We start from the raw sequence: 25,831 nt of genomic DNA, 5'->3' as shown, positions 1-25,831 counted from the left end.
CAGGCAGCTGCAGCCCCAGAGCCTGGTTCTGAGGAGCTAAGGAGCTGCCGTCGGGCCCCTTTCTGGCTGACTCTGGGGTGGGAAGTGAGCAGCTAGAACAGGCAAAGGAGGGACCCTGCCTCCTGGGTGGGGGTGCAGAGAGGAGAGCCCGAGCAGAGAGACGTCTGTGGAGCCCAGAAACCATCTCCCTGGAGGCTAAGCTTGAGGCCAGGGTCTACTACTAAAGTGACCTTAGTAGATGGAGTCAAGTAGGAAGGAATGAGCTGAGCTTTGATTTACAACTCTAAGCTCAAAGTGGACTGTTTCAATGAGGATACAATGAAAGCAGAATAGCCAAGGCACAAGAAGAACAGGTCACAGAACAGAGCACGAAGGAGTTGTGTTTGTGGCATTGCTCCTTCTGTCCACTTGCGGACGTGAGCCGAGTGCGCCTTTGTTGTCCCTGACTGAGCTGGACTGCCCCGGGCCGAGCCCCATACCTGACTCGGGGGCACATCCGAGGGGCACTGGGCTGACTGCAGAGCTGCTGACTCCAAAGCAGGGATGGTGAAGGGGGGCCCGGCACCCTTGCGGAGAAGAGGGGATGAACCATGAGCAAATGATTAGGCTCCATGGGCGCTCATCTTGGAAACTGAGACCATCTGGGAGTGTTCCGAGGTCTCCTGAGTTTATTGGAGCCTTTATTGCCCCAGCTAGGGGGAGAAGAAAGGGCTCGTGTTTCATCTGCATGTGAAGTGTAAAAATGTCAACAGCCACATATCCTGAGCAGGGACCAGAGTCACTCAGAGCTGCCTGGGCGGGGTGGGGGGCGGGGTTCTTCAGAGCCACAGGGGCCTGCCGAGCTGCTGCTACTCAAGGATTTGGCTCAGCACAGCCTTGAATGGGACCTTTCTGTAGAAGAAGTAGTAATGTGCACCTGGGAAAAGAGAAAGCAAAGAGAGAAGGGAGAAGAGAAAAATCCTTCAGTTTCACCCCCCAGACCATAGTAATGGCCTCTAAGATCTTTCTTCCAGGCCATTTCTTTGTACCCTTGTTTGTACAACCCTTGGTTGTACCCTTTTATGGCTTTTTTCCCCCCCAACTGTGTGCCGTGAGCACCCTTCTCCTTCCAGCTCCGTGCCTCTGTGCCATTCGTGCGATGGCCGCGGGGTCTCAGACAATTAGCCCTGCGTGGATTTTGAATCACCCCCTGTTGTTGGACATCCGGGTCATTTCTGATCTTAGTGTTACAGGCACTTTGGCCAGCATCCAGGCCTGTCTTCTTTAGTGATCGACTCCTCGGAGTGGGCTTGCTGCCCAGCTGCCCTTTCTGAGCGACTCATCCCAGTCGTGGCTGAGGGGCCAAGGAGGGCCCTTCCCCGTGCATCCGTGAGCTGGTTCATGACTACTCAGCCGCCTCTCCTCTCGTTCGGCAGGCTCACGGCACGCATCCTCCATCGCAGCCTCCCGGCTGGAGGAGGCCATGTCGGAGCTGACGGTGCCCAGCTCCGTCCTGAAGCAGGGCCCCATGCAGCTGTGGACCACATTGGAGCAGATCTGGCTCCAGGCTGGTGAGTGTCCCCCTGCCCCAGTGACACCTACCACCTGCCTGCAAGCCTCTCAGAGCCGTGTCCTGCTCTGGAGTTGGGGGGGCTGGTTCCTGGGGCTGTGAAGACCCCTGACAAGGCCTATGTAGACCGCAGTGCTCACAGAAAGGTTTAAGGATCCGGAAACTGGAGCTCTGGTTTCAGCTCGCTCTTCTTTGCTTGGTCCAAGAAGAGTCACTACATTTGTCTGGCTGTGGGTTTCTTTCTCCACCACATGGGGACAGGGCCTGCCTGGGGGGAGGCTCCCCAGCAGCAAATACAAATGTAAGAAGATTTGAAGAAAGACAGTGCTCTTAGCTCAAATACAGGCCCCGTCCATCCTTCTTGCCCACCCTCCCCTGAGTAAAACTAGCTCAGACCCCAGAAAGCTCATGGAATTGCTGGAGAAGAGATGAGGTCTGGGGGTGTAGTTCACGATGGTAGAGGGCTGGTAACCCTGAGGTGGCCATTCAGGTGACAGTCCCTCTTGATAGGTAAGGGCATCACTGCTGGCATGGAATGTGAGGGTCAGTTACTATTGGGGACACAGACAACCTTGGGATCACCCACGGCTGGGTTCTAATGTCAGCTCCCTAGGGCCCGTCCTGATCTAAAATGAGCTCATGATTAAAGCAGTTGGTACCATGTGGGGCACATAGTAGGTGCTCAGGGAAGTTCCTCCCCGATTTTCTGGTTACCCTGATGGGAGCCCATCTCTCCCCAGGGGCTGGCACCTACACTACACCCCCCACCTCCATGGGAGACGCAGAGGAGGCTGCAGGTAGAAAGTTCCTGAGCCAAGCAGACATTGCAAGTTAGAGGCAGAAAATGGTTCACTGGGAATCCAAGGCTTTCCACTCCCTGGATTTCACATATGGCCCCATTACCATGCAGTCCTCCGCCTACTCTCCCACCCGAGGTTCTGAATCTGGGGAAAGAAATTCCCCAGGTTGCACAGGCTAAACAGGGAAGCATTTTAATAATGCAAACATGGCCCCAGTTAGCGTATCAGGGTCCCTTAGGAGGCTAGGAATATGTGAAGGTCATGCTCCCCAGCCAGCTTGTTGTGTCCTAAGTGGCAAGAGAAAGGTTGAAACTCCAGAGGGATATGAAGCAAGCCCTCCCCTTAGGCAAGCAGCCCCCTGTCTTCTTCTAAGACAAGGAGCCAGCCCGGCTCCCAAGAGGCACACTGGAACCCCAGCCCGTCCATGTGCCTGGGGTAGAAGGCTGCGCCCACACGGGGCCTTCACCATGTGGATCAGTGAGGTGGTGATCAGATCCCGGAGTTGTGCGTTGTCTACTCTGGAACTCCCAAGGTCTTTATTTTATTGCTGTGCGGTGTCTCCTACCAGCAGCAAATGAACATGTGTTTGCATTCCACAAGCCTGCTTTCCATGGTTCAGGTATGTGGCTTTATGCTCGGGGTGCTAGTATAGTCTCGTAACTCCAGGAAGGTTAACTTCCTGAAGCTTGTAATCAGGCGTGGGAATTATCAGTATAAATACATGTCCTTCAGTAATTTGCACATTAGCCTTTCTTCTCTGGACGTTATCCTAAGATATTCAGCCCCAGGAAAACTCTTGAGAACAAAATCTGAATGCTTTGAATGTAGCGCCAGGTAAGGGTTGGGCAGTGTGGTATCAAGAAACAGATTTGGGGGACGCCTGGGTGGCTCAGTTGGTTAAGCAGCTGCCTTCGGCTCAGGTCATGATCCCAGCATCCTGGGATCGAGTCCCACATCGGGCTCCTTGCTCGGCAGGGAGCCTGCTTCTCCCTCTGCCTCTGCCTGCCATTCTGTCTGCCTGTGCTCACTCTCTCTCCCTCTCTCTCTAACAAATAAATAAAATCTTTAAAAAAAAAAAAAAAAGAGAGAGAGAGAGACAGGTTTGGGTGTGTGTGACCGATCCAGAATCGCAGGGACTTCTGCAAGGTAGACACTTTGTTGTCCTTTCATAACAATTCAGAGATGGTGCCCTTGACTGGGATGACAGCTCTGCTCTCCTGGTCCAGGGACCCAGGTTCCTTCCATTATGTAGGCTCTGTTCTCTATGGGGTGTCACTCTCACCCCTGTGGCCCATTCACCTTCAGCACATTCACCTTCCAAGGCATAACTAGCAAGAGTAGAAGGGGACAGTCCCTCCCTGAAAGGATTTAGTGTGAAATTTGCATACATCAGTCTCCATCATGATCCATTGGCCAGAACTTCGTCACATGACCACACCTAGCTGCAGAGAACTCTGGGAAATATCGCTCTTCTGGATGTCTGTATGCCCTATGAAAAAGGGGCTCTGTCATTATCGGAGAAAGGGAGAAGAGACTGAGGGACGCCTGCCACATCCAGAAAGGGAAGTAAGAAAGTGTCCCAGGATTTCCCTTCTGAGCGTCGGAGGATTCCGGAGCGTCTGCACTCCAGAAGCCATCAGCAGCAAGCATGTGCCGAGCACTTAGGGAATGAAGGGCTGCTGCGACCACATCCCTGAGGCAAAAACTTCTCCCTAACCTCGTCCTACCTGACCTAGGCTGAGAGTGTCCTCACCAGCATCCCTACCCCCACCCACCCCAACTAATGATTCCAGCCCCTACAGCAAATGCGCAGGAAGGGAAGAATGTCCTCCTTTTTCATTTCTGAAGGTGCTCGTCCCCCAGCTTTCATTCAGGATGAATCACACCCTGGACTATTGCAGCCCCATCAGTCCCCCCACTTAGGTTGGGAGATGGTACCCTTCCTCTCCCAACTCTTGTCCTTCTGCCTGCCCTCACCAGGCCTCTGTCCTATTCCAGTCAGATGTGACAAACATCACAGGGGGCTTCCCCTTGAGAGAGGAGTCCCAGGAATGTTGCCTCTTTGGCAGCGGGTCCGTGTGATCATGGCACAAGGCCTCACAGATGCCCCCATGTCCACATGTCAAGAGGTGCCTTTTGGAAGAGCAAGATGGCCCACCTCCCTCTGACACTGCAGCTTGTGTCTCTGGGAGCTAATAGTGTGCTGGAGGGAGGGAGAGAGATGTAAGGAAGGGTTCCCGTGCCCTGGAGGTCCAGGGCATTCCTAGGCAGCCATGGGCTTTCACTCGGTCCGGGGCAGCTGACCTGAGTCTCGGCTCCCAAATGCCAGATTCACAGTGTCTGGGCACTGGGCACAGAGCCGCAGCTGCTAAACAGATGCGTCAAGCAAGAGCCAGTACAGCCCCCCGTCCAGGCTGGATCTATGCCCAGAGAGCCTGTAGGATGGGCAGAGCACCTGTGCCCAAGGCAGCTCAGAGTGGGGACCACCTATGGAGACAGTCCTCAGGAGGTCCTGGGCACGGGTAGGTAAAAGCTACCCTGGATGTGAGCTGGGCAGACTGGGGAACTGGGGTGGGGTGGCCGGAGCTGAGCCAAAAGATCATCTTCATCATAAAATTATAGTCAAGGGAGGGGCGCCTGGGTGCTCAGGAAGACATTCACATGTCCGACTCAGTTTCAGCTCAGGTCGTGAACCCAGGGTTGTGAGATCGAGCCCCGAGCCCCGTGTCCGCGCAGCTTAAGATTCTTCCTCTCAAAAAAAAAGGGGAAAAGATCCTCCCTCTCCCTCTGTCCCTCCCCCACCCTTACTCTCTCTCTCTCCCCCCTCCCCTCTCCAAAAAAAGAACTACAGCCAAGGGAGCAGCTCTGCCTTACTCTTGGTCCCACATGCTCCTCTTGTGCTTTTGTTCCCTCACCTCTCATGCCTTTCTTCATCTTCCCTCACACTCCCCTCCATCCCCGCTCCCCGCCCTTCTTCCTCCTGCCTTCTGTGCCTTCTTCCCACGTCCCCTCTTTCCTTGCTTGGGCTTTTTCTTCTTCTCTTCTCAGCAGCACCCCCACCTCCCAGCTGCCTCTGGGGGATAGGAAGTTGCGAGCCCAGGCCCTGCAGCTTTGACTCCCTTGTGGCTGGAGGAAGATTGGGCACCTCTCTGGGTCCCTGAGGTGGAGGGTCTCTGACCACCTGCAGAATGCCTTTAGACCTTTGGATTCTCTCTTATTCTCTTGGTTCCCTAGCTGCCTCTCTCCTTCCTTGTCTGCCTCTCTTCCTTCTCCTTTATTCTGGGTGTCCATATGTCCTGAAGGTCTGCTCTGTGGGGAGGACGCTTGTGTCCTTTAGGGGGCAGTTTTGGTGATCCTCTCTGGAGTTCAAGGCTAGCTAAGGGCCTAACCTTAACTTCCTGAGCTTCCCACTGAGGTGCCTCTGCCTTTAGCCTGGGTGCCCCTCCTTTCTGAGGTCTTACAGAGGGTCTTCAGGAAGCACCTCTCACGCAGGGAGGCCCCTGAAAGGCCGCAGACCTGACCCTGAGCCCTCCCTCACCCTGCCCCTCTGCTCAGGAGGAGACCCCGGGGCAAGGCCCTCCCTGCCAAGAGTGTGTGCAAACAGCCCATCGAGAGTGGGTTCATCCCCCATCCTGGGGGTGCGATGGGGCTTGGTTCTGACAGAAAGACTGGAACCAGCTCTGGGTGCAGGGTTAGATCAGGATGCCTCAGAGAAAAAAATAATAAGAGGGACTGTTGCAAAGCTCCAGGGAACAGATGTTTTCCATTTGGAGCCTGCCGCGAGCAGCACAGAGGGGGGCGGGTGGAAGAGGGAGGAAAGCTGGGACACAGAGGCAGGAGGGGAGGTCAAGGGTAGGCAGACAGGAAGATGAGAGAAGTGGGGAAATCGGGATGGAGGGGGAGAGAAGGCGCTGAGGGGAAGGGAGAGGCCCCTCCGTGCTGGGGACAGCAAGGGTTGTTTGCCAGGGTGGTGGCCCGGACTGTGAGAAGCCAAGTCCGGTAACCGGGAATACTGCTCCAGCCCTGGCTGGGAAGAGGCCGGGATGGGTGGGTACCTTGGGGCCCCAGCAGTTAAGGCCGGGAGGTCGAGAAATCAGGGCAGTGGACGGGCACGGTGCCACGTGCGGATCCTGCTGGAGCTGATGCTGGCTGGCTGGGGAGCACCATGTTTGGTAAAACAGTTGCCCGGGGACGCTGAGGCTGGGAAGAAGGGGTGCCCTGCAGCCCCCAGATCTGTGGGTCTGGCTGCAGGGCAGAGGCCCCGCCCTGGAGGCGGAGTGTGCCAGGGACTGTGTGCAAGGCGGCCAGGAGCCCTCAGGAGACCTCACTTCTCTGGCTCTGTTCTGTGTCATCTGGTTTCCTGCCTAACTGGTAATGAAGTCCATCGGACCAAAGCAGCCCTACCTATTTTTCCGGGCATGTTCTTTGGTGTGTGGCCAGCCCAACAAGGCCCAGGGACCCGAGGAAAGAGGGAGGTGGGGATCCCTGTAATTGAAATCTGTTGATATGAAGGCACTAGGAGGAGCCCCCAAGGGAGAGAAGAGAAACAGCCTCCAGAGACAAGGACTCAGAAGGCAGGCCAGAGAGTTGTAAACAGTTTAATGAGCAGGGGCAGGATGAGGCGGGCAGGTGTGCCGGGTCTGCTGGGCATGGGTGAGGGGAGTGGAGGGCCTAGCCTCTGAGCTGAGCTTCTGAGCTCCTGGTGGTAGAGGAAGCAGCCTCCCTGCCCCCAACACTCACACCTCACGCTTCCTTCTGCTTCTCCCCTTGCCCCCAGTAACCCTGGGGAGTTCGGTTATGGAACTCCATAGAAAGGGGCATCTGGGCTGGCACATCTTCCCTTCTCTGTGTCAGTCCAACTGCCCCTGTGCCTTCAGGCCCCAGCTCAAATATTGCCTCCCCCAGGAAGACTTCCCTGACCATACCAGCACAGCTGACCTGACTCCTCCTGAGTGCCCAGAGCTTTCAGAATTGGCACCTGTCATTACATTGCCTTGGCTCACTCCAGCGGTTTGGTTGCTCAGCTGTCCCACCTCCCTCCACCTCCACTCTTTCTCCTTCTCCTGGAAGGGCCAGGCACATGGTCAGTACGTAATAGTTGTACACTGGACCCTCACTTACAAAGCCAGCCTGCTCAGAGCCCCAAGCAGCAGCTCCGGAAGGGAACACAACAGCAGAAGAGAGGGGAGGAGAGCCTAGGTCGGGCTAGACAAGACCCTGAGCTCTGGCCAGCCCTCCCAGCAAGGCCCTGGCTCAAAGCCTGCCCTTCCTGGCCTCACCTTCCCGTGCTTTCTGTCTTGGGACTGTGCCTCTCAGGCTGTCTATGGGGACAAGAGCCTAAGTTTCTCTCTGGCCTGATAATGGGGGCCTGGCTCCTCTGTGTTTACTTAATTCTTGCAAATTCTCATCTCCACCAGAGGAAAAGAGTCCCCTTGCTGAAAAAGGCCTCTGTCATCTTATAGGATGTGGCAAGCTTCTTGATTACACAATGAACCTTAGGCAACACTCATGCTGATTACCCCAAGTGCCGTGTGCTGCAGTCAAGGCCTTAGGCTTCCTTCCTGCAGCTTGTTGGAACAGGAAGACGTGATGCCTGGGTCCGGCTTTTCCACCTCTTTCTGGGAGTTTCTTTGGGGATGTCTGTTACCCACCCCACTCTAGACCTAACCTGAATTAGTGTAACCTCAGCCCTTGGACAGTGCTAGGAACAGCTCCTGGCACAGTCACCAGCCAGGCTCTGCGTGCCCTTCTGTGCTCCCATCTGCGCTCGGGCACCAGCCCTGGGAGGGGCAGCCGAGCCTGGGGCTGCCAGGAGAGGAAGGCTGAGCGGGCCATGACGGAGCTGCCCGCCTAGCCAATCTGTTTCTAAAAAGTGCATGCTCTGGGTGTGGATCTGAAGTATGTCTTTATGTGAGTTGGCCTGGGATCAGAGATGGCCCCATTTTCCAGTGATCTAGGGGAGGAAGGCCAACTGGTTATAGGACAGCTCTTCCGAGCTTGTTGGTGAAAGGCATGAGCATCCCCTGTTCTCTTGCTGTGGCAGAAAGCCCTGAGCTTTGGAGGGAGGCTGGAGCTGCTGGAAGCCCAGTGCTGTCTTGCCCCTTTCTATGGAGGGACTAGAGTGAGGTACAGCCCCCCCCCCCAGCCTAGTTTGTTAGCACAGGGCCCAGGGCCCATGAGAGCGCCGTTTGGGAGGAGTAAGTGAGAGAAGACACTTGGGAGCAGGCTTTGGCCCGCTATCCGTCTCCAGGAGTGTGGGCCTTAGGGAGAACGCACCTGCCTCATCCTGACCAGCCTCCATCCCTACATCCCTCGTGGTCATCAGGCAGAGGGACACTGCAGAAAGCCACCGACCTTTACGCATACCACTTGTGCCTCCACTGCCAAGCTTGGAAGTCAGCCTGATGCCAACCCCAGGTGCACAACAGACTCTCCCTATGGCCTTAGGCAGCTTCCCTACCCTCTCTGTGCCCAGTGAACCCCTCCCTGAGGCAGGTTAATAGAAGTGCTTGGTGTGCAGGCTGTCGTGTCGGTGGAGACAGTCTATGCCTGATACCAAGCGAGCCCTCAGAAACCATCCCCTGCTGTTGCCCCCACAGCCTGGAACCAGCTGGGGCCCATGCTGCCGTGACTCCAGGGGAGGTTCCCATCACCTGAGACCCTCAAACTCTGGGGGCTTATGGTCAGATGTGGGGAGGGGGCCTCTGCCTCTGACTTTTCCTCCCATGGTCACCTCCCACTGTCCTTCTGATTTCACAGCTGAGCTGTTCATGGAGCAGCGACATCTCAAGGAGGCAGGTTTCTGCATCCAAGAGGCGGCGGGCCTCTTCCCCACCTCGCACTCGGTACTCTACATGCGGGGCCGGCTTGCTGAGATGAAGGGCAACCTGGAGGAGGCTGAGCAGCTGTACAAGGAGGCACTCACAGTGAACCCTGATGGTGTGCGGATCATGCACAGCCTGGTGAGTCAGTCCCCAGCCCCGAGAGGGGCCTCGGGGACCCTCCTCCCCTCTCACCCCCTCTACCGTCTGCGTCTGCGTGGGCCCTGTTGTCTGCAGGGAGGTGGCCCCCTACCTGGCAAACCGGTTTGTGGAGGCAGGCCATTCCCCTTCTGTCAGAGCCTGCCTGAGTTGATGAAAAATCTAGGATGGGTTGATATTTATGACTTCCTTTTTGCTCTAAGCTTCTGTAAAGCAGTGTAACCCCAAAGGGATTCCTCCTCAGCTCCTTGTCCTGGACACTCCAGGCAAAATGCCCGGCTTTCTGGGAGTCCTCGGGCCCTCGATGCTCACTGGGCTACCACTCCCACTTTAAAGGAGCTCCGTGTCTCTTTGCTGGTATTCAGGGGATGTCATGGGTGGGCTGTCACGGCAGGCCTTGCTCGAGCACACATGGAAAATGGCCCCTGGGGGGTGGGTTAGAGGGCCCAGCAGGCCCCAGTCCTGGGACGTGAAACTCAGGACTTGGGTGCCCACGGTTCTGTGACTTTCTGTGGGAAGGTCTGGAAGGCTGGGAGTAGGATGCTGGTGTTCTTGGCTTGGCCTTGCCATTCTCTTTCCAGGAGATCGTGAGCAAGTTGGCCCCCATCTCTGAGCCTCGGGTTGACTTATCTATGCAATGGGGATTCTCTGGTGCAGGAAACATTTATTGAATACCTGCTCTGACAGCTGGTATAGTAGACCGGCGAGATAACTGGTTTTCCTTCCTTTCCTTAGTTACTTTTATTTATTTATTTTTTTCCTTAGCTGCTTTCAGAGAGCAGGTTATCAGGATAAATGTAATGTATAGGCATGTGTCAACACAGTGATTTTTGAAGTATAATTTAGGAACATCCCATTAGCAACACAGTGTTCCCCTATCAGGGTGCAGGTCCCACCTCAGATGCCCCAAATGAGCATCCTCTGAGGGGAGGGCATCCCCAACATCAGCCACATGCAGAACATAAAGAGGTCAGAATGACCCCAGATGGCTGCAGGTTTATCATTGCCAAAAGGGTTCTGATTCCTTCCCAAGGAGCAGCCACGGGGAGTTCGATTTCCGCTCTGTGTCAGGAACAACAGTATAGCTCTCAAGAATAGGAGAAGTACAAGCTCAGGAGGTATCTGTTGAGGTCATTGCCAAGAGAACAGAAATCCTACTTGGGGGAGGAGCCGGGCCAGGTGGTCTTTATAGGGTCCTTCCCAACCCCAGTAGCCCCTGAAAACAGATTAGAGCCTCCCAGCTCAGCTGTTATTCCTGCTGCTTGATTTCTTAAAGGATGTCTGCCCTGGGCCTGTGTGAATGTTCCGCGTCAGCTGAAGACCGCCCACGCAGTGACGTCACACCCTGGCCTGCGTTCCCCTCCACATGGCTGCGTGTTGCCTTGCAGTCTGCTCAGCAAATGTTTGTTTTTTGCAAGGCACATCCTCCTTCCTCCCGCAGTTCAGACATTAGCTCCTGTGATAGATGCCTCCCTGGGGGTCCCATCCAGAAACTTGATTAGGGAGGATGTGGGCTGTGTCCTTAGGCCTGCAGCCAGGCAGAGAGACATCTGTCTTCTCCTGCGCTTGCAGAGCAGAGCCTGCGTCTCGGACCCTAAAACCCAATGAAGTCCAGTAACAGGTATGATTTTGAAATAACAGTGGCCCATTCTTCATTTATGCTCATTATTGTTTGTAGCTGTTTTCCTGAAATTGAGGCCAGTTCCAGAGGCGGGTTTCCATAGTAACAGAATAGCAGCCCAGAGTGGCTCCCTACAGATGTTTCTGAAATGGCCCCTGTTCTCTTCCCCGGGGTGCCTGGCTGAGGGGATGAAATGAGAGCGAGTCAGAGCCGGGCGTGCCCACTGTTAAAGTCACAGACAAGCAGAGGGGCAGTCAGCTCTGGCGTGGGCAACCCGTTGGCTTTCCACACGTTCTGTTCCTGCTGGCAGCCCACACATATGCCTGGAGAATAGCAAATTTCAAGCCTGGAGAAGATTTATAAAGCCCTCTTTGCCCAAAGACACAGGAACACCTTTGCATGTTGATCTCCTGCCTTCTCTGATGTAAGTGTCTTTCCCAGGCTGGCTGCAGGCTCAGAACCTCTGGGATCTCATCCTGGCTCTGGCTCTAATTCACTTGGGTAATTAAGGAAAAGACACGCATAACTTCTACATTCCTGATGTCTCCTTTGGCAGATGACTAATAATCTTTGTCGTTCCTAGACCAGTGCTAATCACAGGATGTGACATTTCTAGAGGTCTACAGTGCAGCATCAGAGAAGGCAAACAGCATACAGGCCCCTGCTGTCCAGTTCCTCACCCAGTCCAGACATTGCTAATCAATCACAGCACTTTTTCTCACTGGCAACTGGTGTGACCTTGGGATCTTTTTCACCATGGTACAACATGAGGGAAGCCACTCCCTGGCGGTCTAAGTCAACTTGGCCTTTGTGTAAGGGATTCACTGTAAAAATAGTAGAGAATGAGAGAGACCCATCAGTTGTCTCAACCTTTGTGAATTCTGGAGGTTGGTGCATCCTTGGAGAATTATCTGGAGAAAGGAACATGGAAGGAAACTGGTATCCATCCCCTCCCCATGCAGTCATTGCCAAAGCAGATTCCCAAGGAGGATGTCCTGGCCTTGCCACACCACTGTGTTTCTATGAGGACATCAGCCTCTGATGGGAGCAAGGAGAGGAGAGGCGCCCCTCCTCTGAGAGCATAGCCACCCATGGCCTGGGCTGGGAGAGCTCTGGATCCCTTGGTGAGCTGTGTGGGTGCCGGGCTCCGCTTTATAGTCTAGAGAGCAAGATCATAGAATACTAGGAGCCCCGCCTCACGGCCTCTCCCTGTGGCTGTATGCATGGAACAGGAAATGTGGGGACAGGCCAGAGGAAGCCTTGGGAGTGTTGGGCTACTGCTCTTAGGAGGCAGACATTTGAAGAACATGAACTTTGGCCCTGAAGCAGGTTCTCTACTTTCCCAGGCCTACTGCCCACCACCCCCATCCCCCTGCCCTGGCAGGGATGGGAGGCCTTTCCATGGTTCAGGCTCCATGCTGGGCTCAGCTCAGGCTTTCCCACCCAGCTATACCTCTCCGGTGCCCATGAGGAGTCTGTGCCATCGGGCCCTGGCCCTGTGGGCTGCCTCCTCCACGGGGCTCATGGATGGCCAGCTCACTTCTGGAGACTGCCAGATGCAGAAAGAAAAAGCCGTGCTCCCTACAGATGGAAATTCCCATCGAAACCTCAGGGCAGGTCCTGAGCATCTTTGCCAGCTCTGTCTTGACCTCCCTTTCCGGTAGCCAGAAAGCCTGCTCACTCGACCTGAGTGTTCAGCCCTGAATTTATGGGCAAAAGTATCCTGTTAAGAAGGGAAAACCTGAACTTTTCTTGCCTGCCCTGAAGAAACAGGAGAAAGGAGGCATGGCCCTTCCCAAGATCAGCAGAGGTGTTGGCCCCCGAGTGACACTGTTCTTTGAACTCCACGGGGGGCGTGGTGGTGAGGAATCCAGGGCAGCAGCCCTCTCTCTCTGAGCCTGTCTCTGCCCCACCGCCTCCCAGAAGGCTCTCTGCATATCTGAGGGAACAGAGACGCCCGGGGAAGGCAAGCAAGCCAGAGGGACTGACAGAATGGTCAAGCCAAGGAGAGCCTCCAAGGAAGACTTCAGTCCTGGAGGGTCACTAGCCCTGGCCACAGACTGACCGTTCTCCTCGCCCCTTGGCGGAGCCACATGCATGGATGCTTCAATGCAGGCTGTCTCACTGCGGAAAACCCTTGAGACCCTCAGCTGCAAGTAGATAGGCATGCCGCCTCCCCACCCCCCCGTGTTTGTGGGCGGCACCCCACCCTGCTTTCCCAGCCACAGGCTCTGCGGTTTCCTGGCACCTCTCTGGCCAGGACTCCCTGCTCCTGGTTGGCCCTGCCCGTGGTCATGCTTCCTTCTTGGGACAGAGTTCCAGGCTTTGGTTGCCCTGTCTCCCCAGAACCCTTTCCTCTGCAGGCCCCCCAGCCCCAGAGGGAAACTGCCCTGAATGAACTTTGGCTCCTGTGATGTAATTCCTGGGGATATAATTTCTGAAGCAGTCCTAGCCTCATGACCCAGCCTATTCTTCCTCCACATGCCCCTGGAAAGATAGGAAGACAGCGTTTCTGTCATCTGTTGCCCTGATGAGCATGTGGCAGTGAATTAGTTCCCTGCACTCGGTCCCCTCGCTCCCACTGTGGAGCTTGCCGGCTCATTTCTCCGGTGCATTTGGGGTTCAGGGGCATGGCCATAGCATGTGACCGGCCCCATTTGGCCCCGGAATCTCTGGTCCCTCTTTCCCCAGGCTGGGGCTTGCCATAGCATCCCCCACATCCCAGAAGCTGGCCACCACCATCCTGGCCTCTCCCTGAGGTGGGGCCTGAATCAGCCAGAACCTGGGCTCTGGCCCACCCTGCCCCACCCAGGCCTATGGCGCTGGGATGGGCCCCATGTAGGTGCTCCAGGAATCCCACAGCATGCTCTGCTCTCTAAGGCCATACGGGTGAGCTCTGGTGGCACAGAGCACCTAGAGGGCAGGACTGGACAGGAGAGATGACCCACGTGACACAAAGAGCCGGCCCTAACAGCCTTCGTGTTCCAGGGCTCTTGGAACACTGGCTCTGTTTTGCCTTCTGTCTAATGGGGGTAATAATTTAGGCCCTTGTGACTTCCAAAGAAGCTTTTAGCGTTCAGATGACCTAAGTGCTGTGAAAAGATAAATCAACATGCATTTTTGTCACCATTTGTGTAAAAGACTTGGTGGCAGAGGGCCGAAGCCTAAGCTCAGCCTTTGATTGAGGATGTCAGTCAAAGGATGTCCCACTTTGGAACATCTGGATGTCCAGATTTCTGTGGGCTGCCAGCTGGGTGCTGAGAAGGGAGGAGGGGGAGCTGGGCAGGGACCAGGGCCTCAGAGCTACCTGTAGGTTGTGTTTGGGGCTGGTTGGCTGGGGTGGTATTTAAGCCCTAGAATCAGAGACCCAGCTTGGGTCTGGAGGTGGGAGCTTGGCTCTGAGTCTCATGGACCTGGACCAAGCCCCCCTTTGCCTATATTACTGCTTCACCATGACCAAGTACCTCAACCTCTTGGCACCGTAGTGTTCTCATCTGGAAAATGGTCATCACAATGCCAAACACCTAGGTCCTCTGTTTCTATTCAGTTAACTAATTCTGTAAGTTAATGGCCCAGTAGTTGGGGTGACTTTTACCTTTTCCATGCTGAAACATGGAAGGCTGGGAACAGACACTCGTGGTTTGTAGAGGGTTTGTAGAGGGAAGTAGAGGCCCAGAGCCGAGCCCCAGAGATTCACTGTAGCAGAGCCTCTTGGTCCTCACTGAGCCCATCAGATGCTTCTGGCCAAGGCAGAGGTGTGCAGGACCCCAGACCCAAATGCCCTGTGCCTGGTACAGGAGTATCCACAGTGCAAGGCCAGGCTGACCTTAGCTGAGAGCAGGGCTCAGTAGGCCAGAGACTGAGGTGAGGGTGAGAACCATTTCCAGGCTGGTCTCTTCAGCAGACGAGGCCTGCTGGGGACCTGAGACCGCTGGGGAGGAGGAGCAGGAAAGGCCAGGTTCTGAGGAGGCCCTGCTTGGCCTTTTGCTTTGACCTCTGTCAGGCCAGGCTGCTTTAGCCTATTTCCTGACTGGAAGGAGGAAAGGTGTCTTGAGCAGCTGCAGAGTAACACCCAGTACCTGGCCCTCTGAAGGTTCCCTGGTGCCAGCTGAGGCCAGTAAGCACACAGAACGGCAGGGTTTCTGGTTCCTGGGGCCTGATGCCTTGGGGTCTTGGACAACCCACCCGCTCTAGGCTTCTCTCTCCTTTTTGGCTTCCTGAACTATGGCAAGTAGCTAGGAGCACGCAGGCAGCTGGGAGGAACGGGAAGGCCCAGAAGTCTTGTGCTGTGTTGTGCTGTCTGTGCAGGAACCCTGAGTCCTTCACACACACACACACATGTGTGCATGCATGCTCACAGCTCCTCTCCATAGAATCTGCGTCTGCCCCACCAGCTCTGATAGACAGGGAACATTGCTCTATTTGGCAGGAAAGCTCCGTAGGAACGTCTTGTTGGCCATCTGGCCTCCGAGTGCTGTTGTTTTATTCTGAGTTCTCTCTCTCATCCCTCCCAAGTCTTGCCTGAGGACTGCATTCCCTGGTGGGAAAGTAGAGTGGAGTGGAGCGGGAGGGAGAAGGGATTTCTGGAGGCTCGCTGTGTGGGGCATGTCCCCCAGCGGTGGCCTCACCAGGGTTCAGGCCCTTGCCTACCCACCTCATTCTTGGGCTGGTGCAGCCCCCAGCCCAGGCTCAGAGACCTTCAAGAAGGTGAAGGCAGGCTCCCTTGGCTCTGGCTCAAGACTTTGCGAAAGCCTTGTGCTTAAGTGTAGGCTCCTGAAGTCCTCAGCATCCCTTTGGTGCAAAAAGGTGATTTTATGAAAGCACGGGGACAGGACCCGTGGGCAGAAAGAGCTGCACTGGGGTCATGAGGAGTGGCCCATTATATACTTACAAGTTGAAAGGAGGTTAGGGATAGTGTAAGTCTCTCAGGAATTTTGGAAGCAAGGTTTCCAGGACCTTGAGCTATTGTTGGGGAAAGGTCATTTTTTACCATCTAATGATGGATATCAGTGGGATTTATGCTTGGGGGATGATTGCCAACACATATCTTAGGTTTAGAGATAAAGGAAGTTTCCAGAGGGATTTTTATATGTTAAAGTAGGCTTACAGTATCCTGGAGGGGAGGGGTCTGGAGGGGATTGCCTTTTGCCCTTAGCAAAGTGTCAACATCGAGGCAGCTGAGTCCCTAGAGGAAGTTCACTCTGTTTCAAGGACTTGTCAATGGGCTGTAGGTGGTAAGGAAATTTAATAATTTTTCTTCTGCCTTTGTTTCCCACATCACTTTTGGCTTAATTTAGCTCCAAAATCAATGGTCTGAAAGACTCCCTGTGATGGGAGGGTACAGCAGGCTCCAGCCTTCCCCTTGTCCAGTGGGTTAGGAGCCCCCTCCCCTTAGCTTCGCCTCCCATCCAGAGAAGGGAGCTTCTGCGATGGTGCCCCCCTCACTCCTCCTCACAGGGTGTTCAGTTGGATCATCCACAGTCTGGGCTCCTGACCGAGGCCTGAGGGCCCACCTATGCCCTAGAGTGGTCAGAGCCTCCAGAGGCCCAGAGCCTGAAACCAGTCCAAAATGTGGGAGGGGAAAAGGCAGAGCCCCCTAGGAGGTGATGTGCTTTCTCCTCAAGCTAGTGTTCACCTTTGAGTCTGTCCATGGCTCTCTGAAGACAGACAACCCCACCACCACCACCAAGAGGCCCACTGGTGTTCAACATCTCACTTGGGAGTGTGGGGGTAGGCAGGAGCCTGAAGGGAGGAATGGGTTCTGCCACACGATCACGGGGCTGCCTCTGCTACCCCCACCTAGTTGGGCTCTAAGTGAGTCTGTTGGCCTCTTTGGATGAAAGCCTAGGGGAGCTTGTCAACCAGATGTTGGGTGGGGTCTAGAAGAATTTGTGCCCCTTTTCCCAAAAGGGAGGTGGGACCAGCCTGGGGCCTTGGAGCTGCCCCAGCTCCAGGAGGGATGTGGTGCTCTGTGGACTCCGTTCTCAGCCCGGAGAGACACCTCATTCCCAGTCTGGTTGGACGGGTTGAGGCTGACACCTGGGAGAACCTGGCATCGGGAGAGGGCCTGAGCGCCTCAGCTCCGGCTGGAATGTGGGCCTCCTCCGCAGGGTGTGTCAGCCTCAGGATGGGTGAGGGGAGCAACCTCAGAGGTGGCCCCACCCCAGGCTCCTCCCTGTAGCCCAGGGTCCCCAAGCAGAGGGCTCCTGGGACCAGGAGGCTCCAGCAATGATTCCCTGCTTCCCAGCTGGAAAGGCTGTTACAGAATCCCAGGAATGTGCCTTGAGCTCAGAAAGAAAATTCCCAAAATAACTTCTATAAATACTTGAGGGAAGGGACTGGGAGGGAGCTCTCAGCCTGGCCTGCAGCTGGCCTAGTGCTGGGGGCTGCTTCCCAGGGTATGGCCCCCCCATCCCCAACCCAGAAGAATAAAAAGACACATGCAGCCGAGACCTTCCGGCTACCCCTCCCCTCTTGGCCAACAATGTCAGGCACTGAATTAATGAGGTGAGATGGTGTGTAGTAGCAATACTGAGAAAGGAAGGAGGGACCTGTCTTCTCCTTCATCCCCATCCCAGGCTGCAGTCTTTGTACCCCTCCCCCCCACCCCCAGAGAACCTTATCTTCCAACAGGGAGGGCCCCTCGGGCTGCCTGTCCCTGTAGCCCTAAGCAGGTCAGCAAACGCGCACACCTAAGTGCCTCTGGTATACCTGGCTCAGAACCCAGGACCCTCCCACCTGCACTCTATTGAGCTGCCAACTTGTGGGGAATAGCCAAGCAGGCAGGAGCCACGGACCCTGCCCCTCTCAGCCTAAGATGGCTTGCACAAGAGAGCCCACCAGTAATGAATCATAACCTCAAGGCGATGGCGTGGCCAGGAGGTGCTATCCTGGGAGGCTTGCTGGAGGAGGAGGGTCCTGGGTAGTTGAGATGAGGCCAGATGTTCCCTCCTCCCTGAGCTCCAGGAAGGGAGGGTAGGAGGAATGAATGAAGTTGGGAATTTCCGGGGCCTTTCCCCATAGCCCTGCCCTCCCTGAATGTCCGTAACCTTGGCCCCCTCCCAAAGGTGTGTTGCTCAACAGCCATGAGCAACTCGCACGTTGCTTTCTGACTGCTGCGGCCACCTGGCTGTGGCGTCTCCCAGGTGAGGGTCAGAGGCTGAGTCACCTACTGGCAGGTCTGGTTTCTCTTGGCTCAGGGTGCCCCCTGGCCAGAGTGGGGAAGAGTCATCAGGGACGTTTGGGTGGAACGGTGTTCCCACCATCTCCCTGGAGACCTGTTCTCTGGGTGGCTAGGGTGGGGGTGCAGAGCAGGGGGTGGTGATGGCAGGCCCTTGGCACAGCACCAGGCTGGGGGCAGAGCAGGTGAGACCTCACGTCGTCCTGAGGCTGGCCCTGCCCAGTTGTCAGGCAGCAAACAGCTTCAAGTTGCTACCAAACACGAACAGGAACAGACGGGTGTCTCAGGCAGGTGGCAGCAGATCCTGTTACAGGCCCTGGGCTTCGGGGCCCCAGCCTGACCCCAGCCCGGTGTCTCCTTTCAGGCTCTGAGGTCAGCACCCCAGGGTATGGGGGATGTGATCCAACCCCACCCCAGGCCGAGTCTTTGTCCACAGGGAGCCTTGCCCTCTAGAGAAATCATCTTCTACTCCTCACTCTGACAGGACCCTCTGCTCATCCTGGGGACGCTTCCCGTTGCTGTCAGCACACTGTGGGCCCTGCCTACATGATTGCAGATTCATCCTCGCAGACTCTTAACAATTCCCTACCAGGAAGTACCATTCTGTCCTCTGGTTCACAGATGAGGAAACCACAGCTCAGAGAAAACAGGCCAGTGGCCCATGGTCACTGCACTTGTCAGTGGCAGAGCTGGGATTCCAGCCCAGCCTAGCTAGGTCTTCTGGCTGTGGAGCCCTGGCTCTTTTCTCTACAAGAAACATGCAGAGAAGCCTGCTGCAGACCTTGAGTAAAACCAGCAGAGCAAGACACACACACACACACACACATACACACACACCCCTGTTTAGCCTGCGGCCACATCTGGCCCCTTACCAAACACCCACACACCGCTGGAGATCAGGGTTTTTCGAACTCCTTTTTAGCGATAGAGTCCTCTTTTCAAATAGAATCCTCCGTGGAAGCTTGATCTAGAAAACTGAGTATGTAAACCCCACAGTGGCCCCACCCCCACACCATGAGGCCCCGCTGGCCTTCGCATCTGTCCTCTCTTGCTCCTTCATGGGCAGGACTCCCAGGGCGCAAACCTTCCATTTTTGGTGCTTAATTTTGGTGTCTGGCGGCCCGTCGTCTCGCCCGCCTTCCCTCCTCCCTTTGGGCCCTGTTCCATCGGTTGCTGCTCAGGGTCCAGCTCCCAGGCCATGCCGGCAGCACGGCTTGGCCCAGGGCCCTGCTGGCCAGACTGGGCGCTGCCCTCCACTCCCGGGCGGCCCTGAGTCAGCACGGCTCCTGGCCGGCCCCGCCCTGCCTTAGCTCGCTTGCCCTCCACCCCATCCATGGGGCTCCCTGGGGACAGCTTTGTCCTGTCCTGAAGAGGTGAGATGAAGATCCCTCCCCCTTCCTTCTCTGTCCCCACCCCCCAGGACCACGGCCAGCACCTTGGGAGAGGGAGAGGCTTTGCCTAGGGCTGCCTGAGTGCCGTCTTTTACTCTTGCCTCGCTGGTTGTGTTCCAAGCCTCAGAGGACTTTAGGAAATCGGGCATGTGCATCTTTCCCGGTGGGTCTCCATAGCAACAGAGGGCCTAACTCTGAGGAGCGTGGTGAGGAGGAAAATGTTCCAGCTAAAAATGTACATGGCCATCAGTGGGCGGGCGCCCGGGGGGGTGGGGGGGCTCCAGGAACATAGAAGGCAGCTCCTCTCCCCTAGCCCAGCCCCCGCCTGTCCAGGAAGTCAGTGTTAGGCTTTACCTCACGTCTTTGAATGAGTGGAGCCTCCCCCCAACACCCCCGTGCTGCCATCCCATGCTGCATTTAAGGGCTAGGACACAGATCAGTGGGATGGAGCAGAGCAGCCCTTCTGGGACTGGGGGCCAAAGGGGGGGTCCTGTCCCCCACCCCTTACTCGCTACCCTGTCCTCCCACCTCCCTGCACCCTGCCCCAGTATGAGTGAAAGAGGACACAGAAGGGACACCATCCCAGTTCCACTTCCCAAACTTCTGTGACAATTCCTGTCACTTCCTCTCTCTGCCAGCAGGGTTGTTAAAGACAAACAGCAGCACCAAGCTTCCTAGCCACCCCTGATTCGTCTACCAGAGCCTGTCCTACCCAGCAAACGGCCTCCTGTGACCCTCACCTGCCAGGCCGGGCTGGGATGGGCCGTAGGTCCCAGGACCCAGATGTCCCACCAAGACCACTGCTGATGCAGGCCAAAGAGCTGTGCCCCCCTCCCCCCAACACACACCCATAAGCTTAAGGTTCTGCCTTCAGGTTGTAGAGTCTGAAGCCTGCCGCACGCATTCCTCCACACCCCTGGGGGGAAGGGTGGCTCCACAGGGTAGCAGCAAGGCCTCGGGGTGAGAGACCCACTGACTGAGAGCTCACACATGCCAGACAGTGTTCTTCGAGTGCTTTCCATACACTGACTCGTGCGAACTTGACAACCCTAGGGTGGGCACTGCGGTCTTTACCACTTAGAGCTGAGGAAACGGAAGACCAGAGAGAGGGAACTTGCCAGCATCCCCAGTTATAATGGGCAGGCACACAGTTGGGTCAGCTGACTTGAAAGCTCATCCTCAAGGCTGGGAGGGACGGAGCTCCCATGGTGGGTGATCCGGGGGGCTAGGGCGGGGACAGGTACAATTTGCATGGGCTAACGACAACCGTCACTTGATGGTTCCCAAGGCTGAGACACTGAGCCCTCTCTCTGGTGGCTGAGCTGCCCCCTTGCCCTGATGGCCAGGATGCTCCTGCCACAGGGCGCCCTCACTAACCTTGCCCTGTGCTTGCCCCCCCAGGGTCTGATGCTGAGTCGGCTGGGCCACAAGAGTCTGGCCCAGAAGGTGCTGCGGGACGCTGTGGAGAGGCAGAGCACCTGCCATGAGGCCTGGCAGGGCCTGGGCGAGGTGCTGCAGGCCCAGGGCCAGAGCGAGGCTGCTGTCGACTGCTTCCTCACTGCCCTTGAGCTGGAGGCCAGCAGCCCGGTGCTGCCCTTCTCCATCATCCCCAGAGAGCTGTGACTTGGCACTGCAGCGGCAGGGTGGGAGGGAGCTGCCCTAGGGGGCGGGAGGCAGGCGGACACAGGCAGGCAGCAGGGAGCACAGGACAGGGGAGGCGTGGTGCCTCAGGGAAATACATCTCTAGGGAACACGTCTGCAGGCTGCAGCCCTAGTTCTCCTCGCCTCCCCCCACTCCAGTCCTGCTTTCCCTCCAGGGCCAGCTGGGTCTGGGAGCTGCTCATCTGGAGCCCAGTAGACCAGATTTGCATCGAAAACAAATCCCTTGCTCCTTGGGATTCAGACCGCCTTCGTGGCATTTATGAGGAAGGAAGTAGCTGGGAAGTCACATCAGCAAGGGAGCATCTGCCCCAGAGTGTCTATGCATCATCTCAATGTGCAATAAGGGTCTGGGTCTCCTAAGCACTTCCCCCCACTGTCTAAAAGCTCCCATAGTACACCTGCCACCCTCCACATCCCCAATCCTGGGTTGCCCAGTGACTGTGCAGAGGTGTTGGCCTCGAACTTCAGCTCCCTGATCTTCAGCACCAAAGATGAACCCCACAAACTGCTCTCTGACTAGGTCAAGAGGGTTTTCCCCAGTTCCTAGCTCAGTGCCTTGGGAGATGTCTGCTTGAACCCTAAGTGACTTGGAGTCTTGGTGACCAGACTTGCTCCCTGAGAGCGCAGGTTGGGGAGCCTCACAGCTGAACTTCACCTCTACCTGTGCCTCTGTGCCTGGGAAGCCCTAGGGCCCTGATCTCAGCCCCAGTCTCAGGACTGGGTTTTGGGTAACTCAGGTCTTGCCTCAGGCACTCAGAGCTTGAAGATTCTGCTGGCAAGTGGGAAGAGGATGGGATCTCTGGGTTCCTCTCCCAGGTTTGAGCTATTACAGGATGCTCCTCTTTACCCCATGAGGCTGGTTGGGCCCCACTGCTCTTCCTCTCTGCTGTCAAGTGCCTTTTGGGCCTCTGGTGTCTGGCCAGAGGCACTGAGCACCGGCCCTAACTCCCCTCCCATTTCTGCCATGCATATCTTTCTGGAACCATGCCCCAGCCCAAGCGGCCTCCTTAAGCCCTAGGCTGTAGACCCTAGGATATAAACATGGCAGCTGGACCCAGTTCTTCCTCACACTTTGCATCAACATACTCCTTCAGGCCTTGGGTTTCTGGGCAATGGGTGCAATGCAGAACCCTCTGAGATAATAATATGCAGGTGGGCAGTCTCTGGGACTGACCCCAGTACCTCTCATCCACAGTCCATTTCCACTACAGGCCATTTGGTCCCCCGGTGCCTGAGGCCCAGTGAGGACTGTAGTCAGAGACCAGTGCAGGGGACAGAGCAGATCTCTGTCAGCCGGGGACCTGGAGCTGGTGGGTGGGTATCTGCCCTGGTTCCCCCAGCCCTGCTGCATGATGGTCTTGGAATTCTCCCCAAGAAGTTACTCCGCCCCCTGGGGTGGCGTGGGGTGGGGTGGCCTTATCAGGGAATTCCTTTTTTATCTGCACTTTGGGTTTTACTTTTAAAGCTCCATCTGGTACGTCTCTCTCATCTTAAGGTGTGTGGAAAGACGGGATGAGGGCTGTCCTGCTCGTCATTGCCCAGTCTGCTCCTCAGGGAAACGCCCTCCTGACCAACCTCGGTCAGCTTGTGTCCGGAGTAGGAAGGCCTTCCCTCCTCACCACACTGGCTCAGCACTGTGCACCCCCGGGTGCCTCCCAGAGAGGGCCTGCCCCCTCCTGGTTGCCTGCACCACAAGGGACACAGCAGAGGACACCAGAGCCTTCACTGCTTGGTTGAAGGATCTCTGTCTCTCTGTGTGTGTATAAATATAGATATATAGATATATATATGATAGAGATCTATTTTTATTCTGAAATTCTGTTAGAAAAAAACCTAACGAGAGATGCAAATGATTTGTCTCGGGATGCCCAAAGATTGGTAGTTGGCTATTGGTCACAGGACAGGCACCAAATGCATTTCTGCTGGCAGCATTACTCTGGAGGAATCCTCTGAGGGTTGGGCCAAGTTGTGGGCAATTTGAAATAAAGGTCTGGAATAAAGAGATCCTTGGAAGGAATGCAGTGTGTTCATTTCCTCCAATAGGTATCCCAGAACAGGCTTTGAGTGCTTAGTGAGGAGGGAGTGTTGCAGGAAGAGGCCTGAGAAGCCATGAGTGGGGAGGGGTGGGGAGGAGGAAGCAGGGAGGGGCCCGGGAAGAGACTGGTGGGAGCAGGGGGAGATTGGGGGGGCGGGTGTTAGGCAGGTGCTGAAGCCTGGAGGGGACTGGAAGGAGGCAGTGGGGGGGTCTGGGTGGGGCCGCCAGAGTAAGCTTCCCCTCCGCCTGCCACTGTACCTCCCGTGGGCCTGAGCCTCCCGCTGCCTGTGGGCACTGCGGGTGGCACATCTTGGGTACCTGGAGGAGAAGTACCCAGAGAGAGCTGCGTGCCGAGGGTGCCCGCTGCATGCGGCCTGACCAACCACCTCGCCGTGAAGTCCATGCCAGTGCACTCCTAAAACACGTCACACCCATGCCAGTATACCCCGTATCGAAGAAACATGCATCACATCTGGAAGGATGACGGGGGTTTGCAGAGAAGCTCTGTTTTCTTTGTGTGCCCCATGGGATCATCAGGTGCACCCCCAGAGCTGCAGCCACTCACTTGGAAGAGAGTGGGTACCATTCTCTCCTGGCACAGGCGAGAACTTCCCACTCCCATGGCCTCATGGAGGTCCTGCCTCCTCCGCCCTCACCCTCAGCCCTATTCTTGTGGGGACAGCCTTGCTGTTCCAGGGAGGAAGGGCCTTTTTTGGAGCTGGTGGGGGCCCAGCTTCCCTTTCACTGTGATGCTTTAGGAAAACACATCCAGTCTGCAGTGATTAAACAATTGGTATCATGTTACTACTTTCACACCCTCACCACCAGCTTGAGGACCCTTGCAGTGACCAAGACTGCCTGAGGCCACACGTGGCATCACCTCGTGTGCCAGTCCTGGAGAAAGGTCTAGAAAGCTCACCCTACAAAGAAGAGAATGGAGAAAGGGAGGGAAGGCCTTCCTACTCCAGACACAAGCTGACCGAGGTTGGTCAGATGTTAGAGAGTCAGGCAGTAAGTGGAGACTCGAGCGTTTCCTGACCCCCAGTTCCCATCTGCAGACCTCCCCTTGTACACACGCACACACACACACACAGTGTCCCATCCATGGTGCCAGAACAAGGGCTGCGGTCTGGGGACAAGACTCAGGATTGCATAGTCGCCCCCATGGACCTCCAGCACCCCTGGCAGGCTCTGGGACACAGCCCTTCAGTATTAATAGTGTTTATCTACAGGCATAAATATGAATGGAATTTCAGCCACCAACACCCAGACTCCTTTCTGATACCAAAGAGCTCATTGTTGCATTCGCTCCCCCACCGGGCTCTCAGATGTCATCACCATGCAAATATTTCTCAGCCTTGGGAAGCTTCCAACTAAACAAACCTCCCCCAGCCCATGCTGCCAGCTCCCGATGGCAGCCTATAATCAGGGAGCCTCACACATGAGCGACCTGTGGGACCAACCCCCACGGTGCCAACCTGAAGGACTGTGGAGGCTAGGAAGGTGGTGATGGAGAGAGTATCCTGTCTGTCCCCTGCCAGAAATTCCTTGGAATTTTTATCAGACTGTTCCAGTTGCAAAGGACAGAGACCCCTGGAGGTCGCTCCCAGAGAGAGACAAGGGGTGCTTCCAGGAGCCCGAGAACAGTAACTGTGGGGCATGGACCTGGGGCCAAAGCAGCCACAATCTGGCTTCTCTGATGGCATCAGAAACCAGGCTGGGCTCAAAGGCATAACTCTGCTCTGAACTGGCTCATCTCTTAGCAAGAAAGTGGCAGCCTTTAGTAATACTCTCCTTGCACTCGACAATGTACATACTTGTCATGTTGCTCCTTTGGTAGTCAACCACCCTGGGAGGTGGGTTTGGTCCCCATGAAAGGAAGAGAGGTCACGGAGCCCGAGAACCTAGGTCCTGGCCTACAGAGCCAGTGCTCTGGCCACCGGCCCCCTTCTGAGGACCCGGCACAGCACCGACTCATGGACCCTTGAGGGAGAGCCACAGGAAGTGCCTGTCCCTGAAGCAGCATGCTGGTCCCTCTGGGGTCCATGGAAACGTGCATCATGGGGGGGGGCCTCTACTGCAGCATTAAAGGGGGCGATGTAGGTCTGGGGTGCCACAGCCTCACCCCACTGGCTGAAGGCTTGGGCCCCGGCTTTGGTGAGGAGGAAGGAGTGATGCTCAGTGCATCCTGCTGCTGTCGCCCTTCTGCGGCCAGAGAGGACACTCCTTAAGTGGAGGTCCCTCAAGAGGCTGGAACGTCCCCAAATAGCAAGAGGGTTCAAAAGATGCCAGGCAGCCCGGAAACATGACGGACTCGCCACAGGAGCTGTGTGCGGGCCATGTGATGCCACTGCCCTGCCTGCCGGGACCATGTGACATGGCGGGGGAGAGGGTGGTCCCCAGACTGGTGCTGTCACTGTTCTCCTGTTCTCACTCACTCTCTGATTCTCTTTCTCCCTTAACTGTCATTGTGGACTTTGTTTTAAAGCTTTTATTTATTTGTCAAAGAGAGAGAACGCTCGCACAAGCAGGGAGAGCAGCAGGTAGTGGGAGAGGGAGAAGCAGACTCCCGGCTGAGCAAGGAGCCTGATGCAGGACTTGATCCCAGGTTTG

General features: G+C 56.0%; 1 protein-coding gene across 5 annotated transcripts in view; it reads left to right on the top strand.

Annotated features, from left to right (window-relative positions):
* TTC7A (tetratricopeptide repeat domain 7A) overlaps positions 1-23,200 on the top strand; it is a 114,324-nt gene extending 91,124 nt beyond the window's left edge. For 3 of the 5 annotated variants that reach the window (XM_045077730.1, XM_045077729.1, XM_045077732.1), the window contains 3 exons: positions 1,413-1,550; positions 9,109-9,311; positions 20,923-23,200. In XM_045077730.1, coding sequence (XP_044933665.1) covers positions 1,413-1,550; positions 9,109-9,311; positions 20,923-21,144 — 563 coding nt within the window. In that variant the 3' untranslated portion in view covers positions 21,145-23,200. Of the gene's footprint in view, positions 1-1,412; positions 1,551-9,108; positions 9,312-11,391; positions 12,625-20,922 lie in introns of those variants that run through there. The other 2 variants (XM_004753007.2, XM_045077731.1) reach the window with 2 other exon arrangements.
* The last annotated feature ends 2,631 nt before the right edge of the window (positions 23,201-25,831 follow it).

The sequence above is a fragment of the Mustela putorius genome, unplaced genomic scaffold, assembly GCF_011764305.1.
Source record: "Mustela putorius furo isolate JIRA1106 unplaced genomic scaffold, ASM1176430v1.1 tig00000224_pilon_pilon_pilon, whole genome shotgun sequence".
In the NCBI taxonomy this organism is placed as follows: domain Eukaryota; kingdom Metazoa; phylum Chordata; class Mammalia; order Carnivora; family Mustelidae; genus Mustela; species Mustela putorius.
Note: the sequence above shows the minus strand (reverse complement) of the source record. Positions and strands in the feature narration are given on the sequence as shown.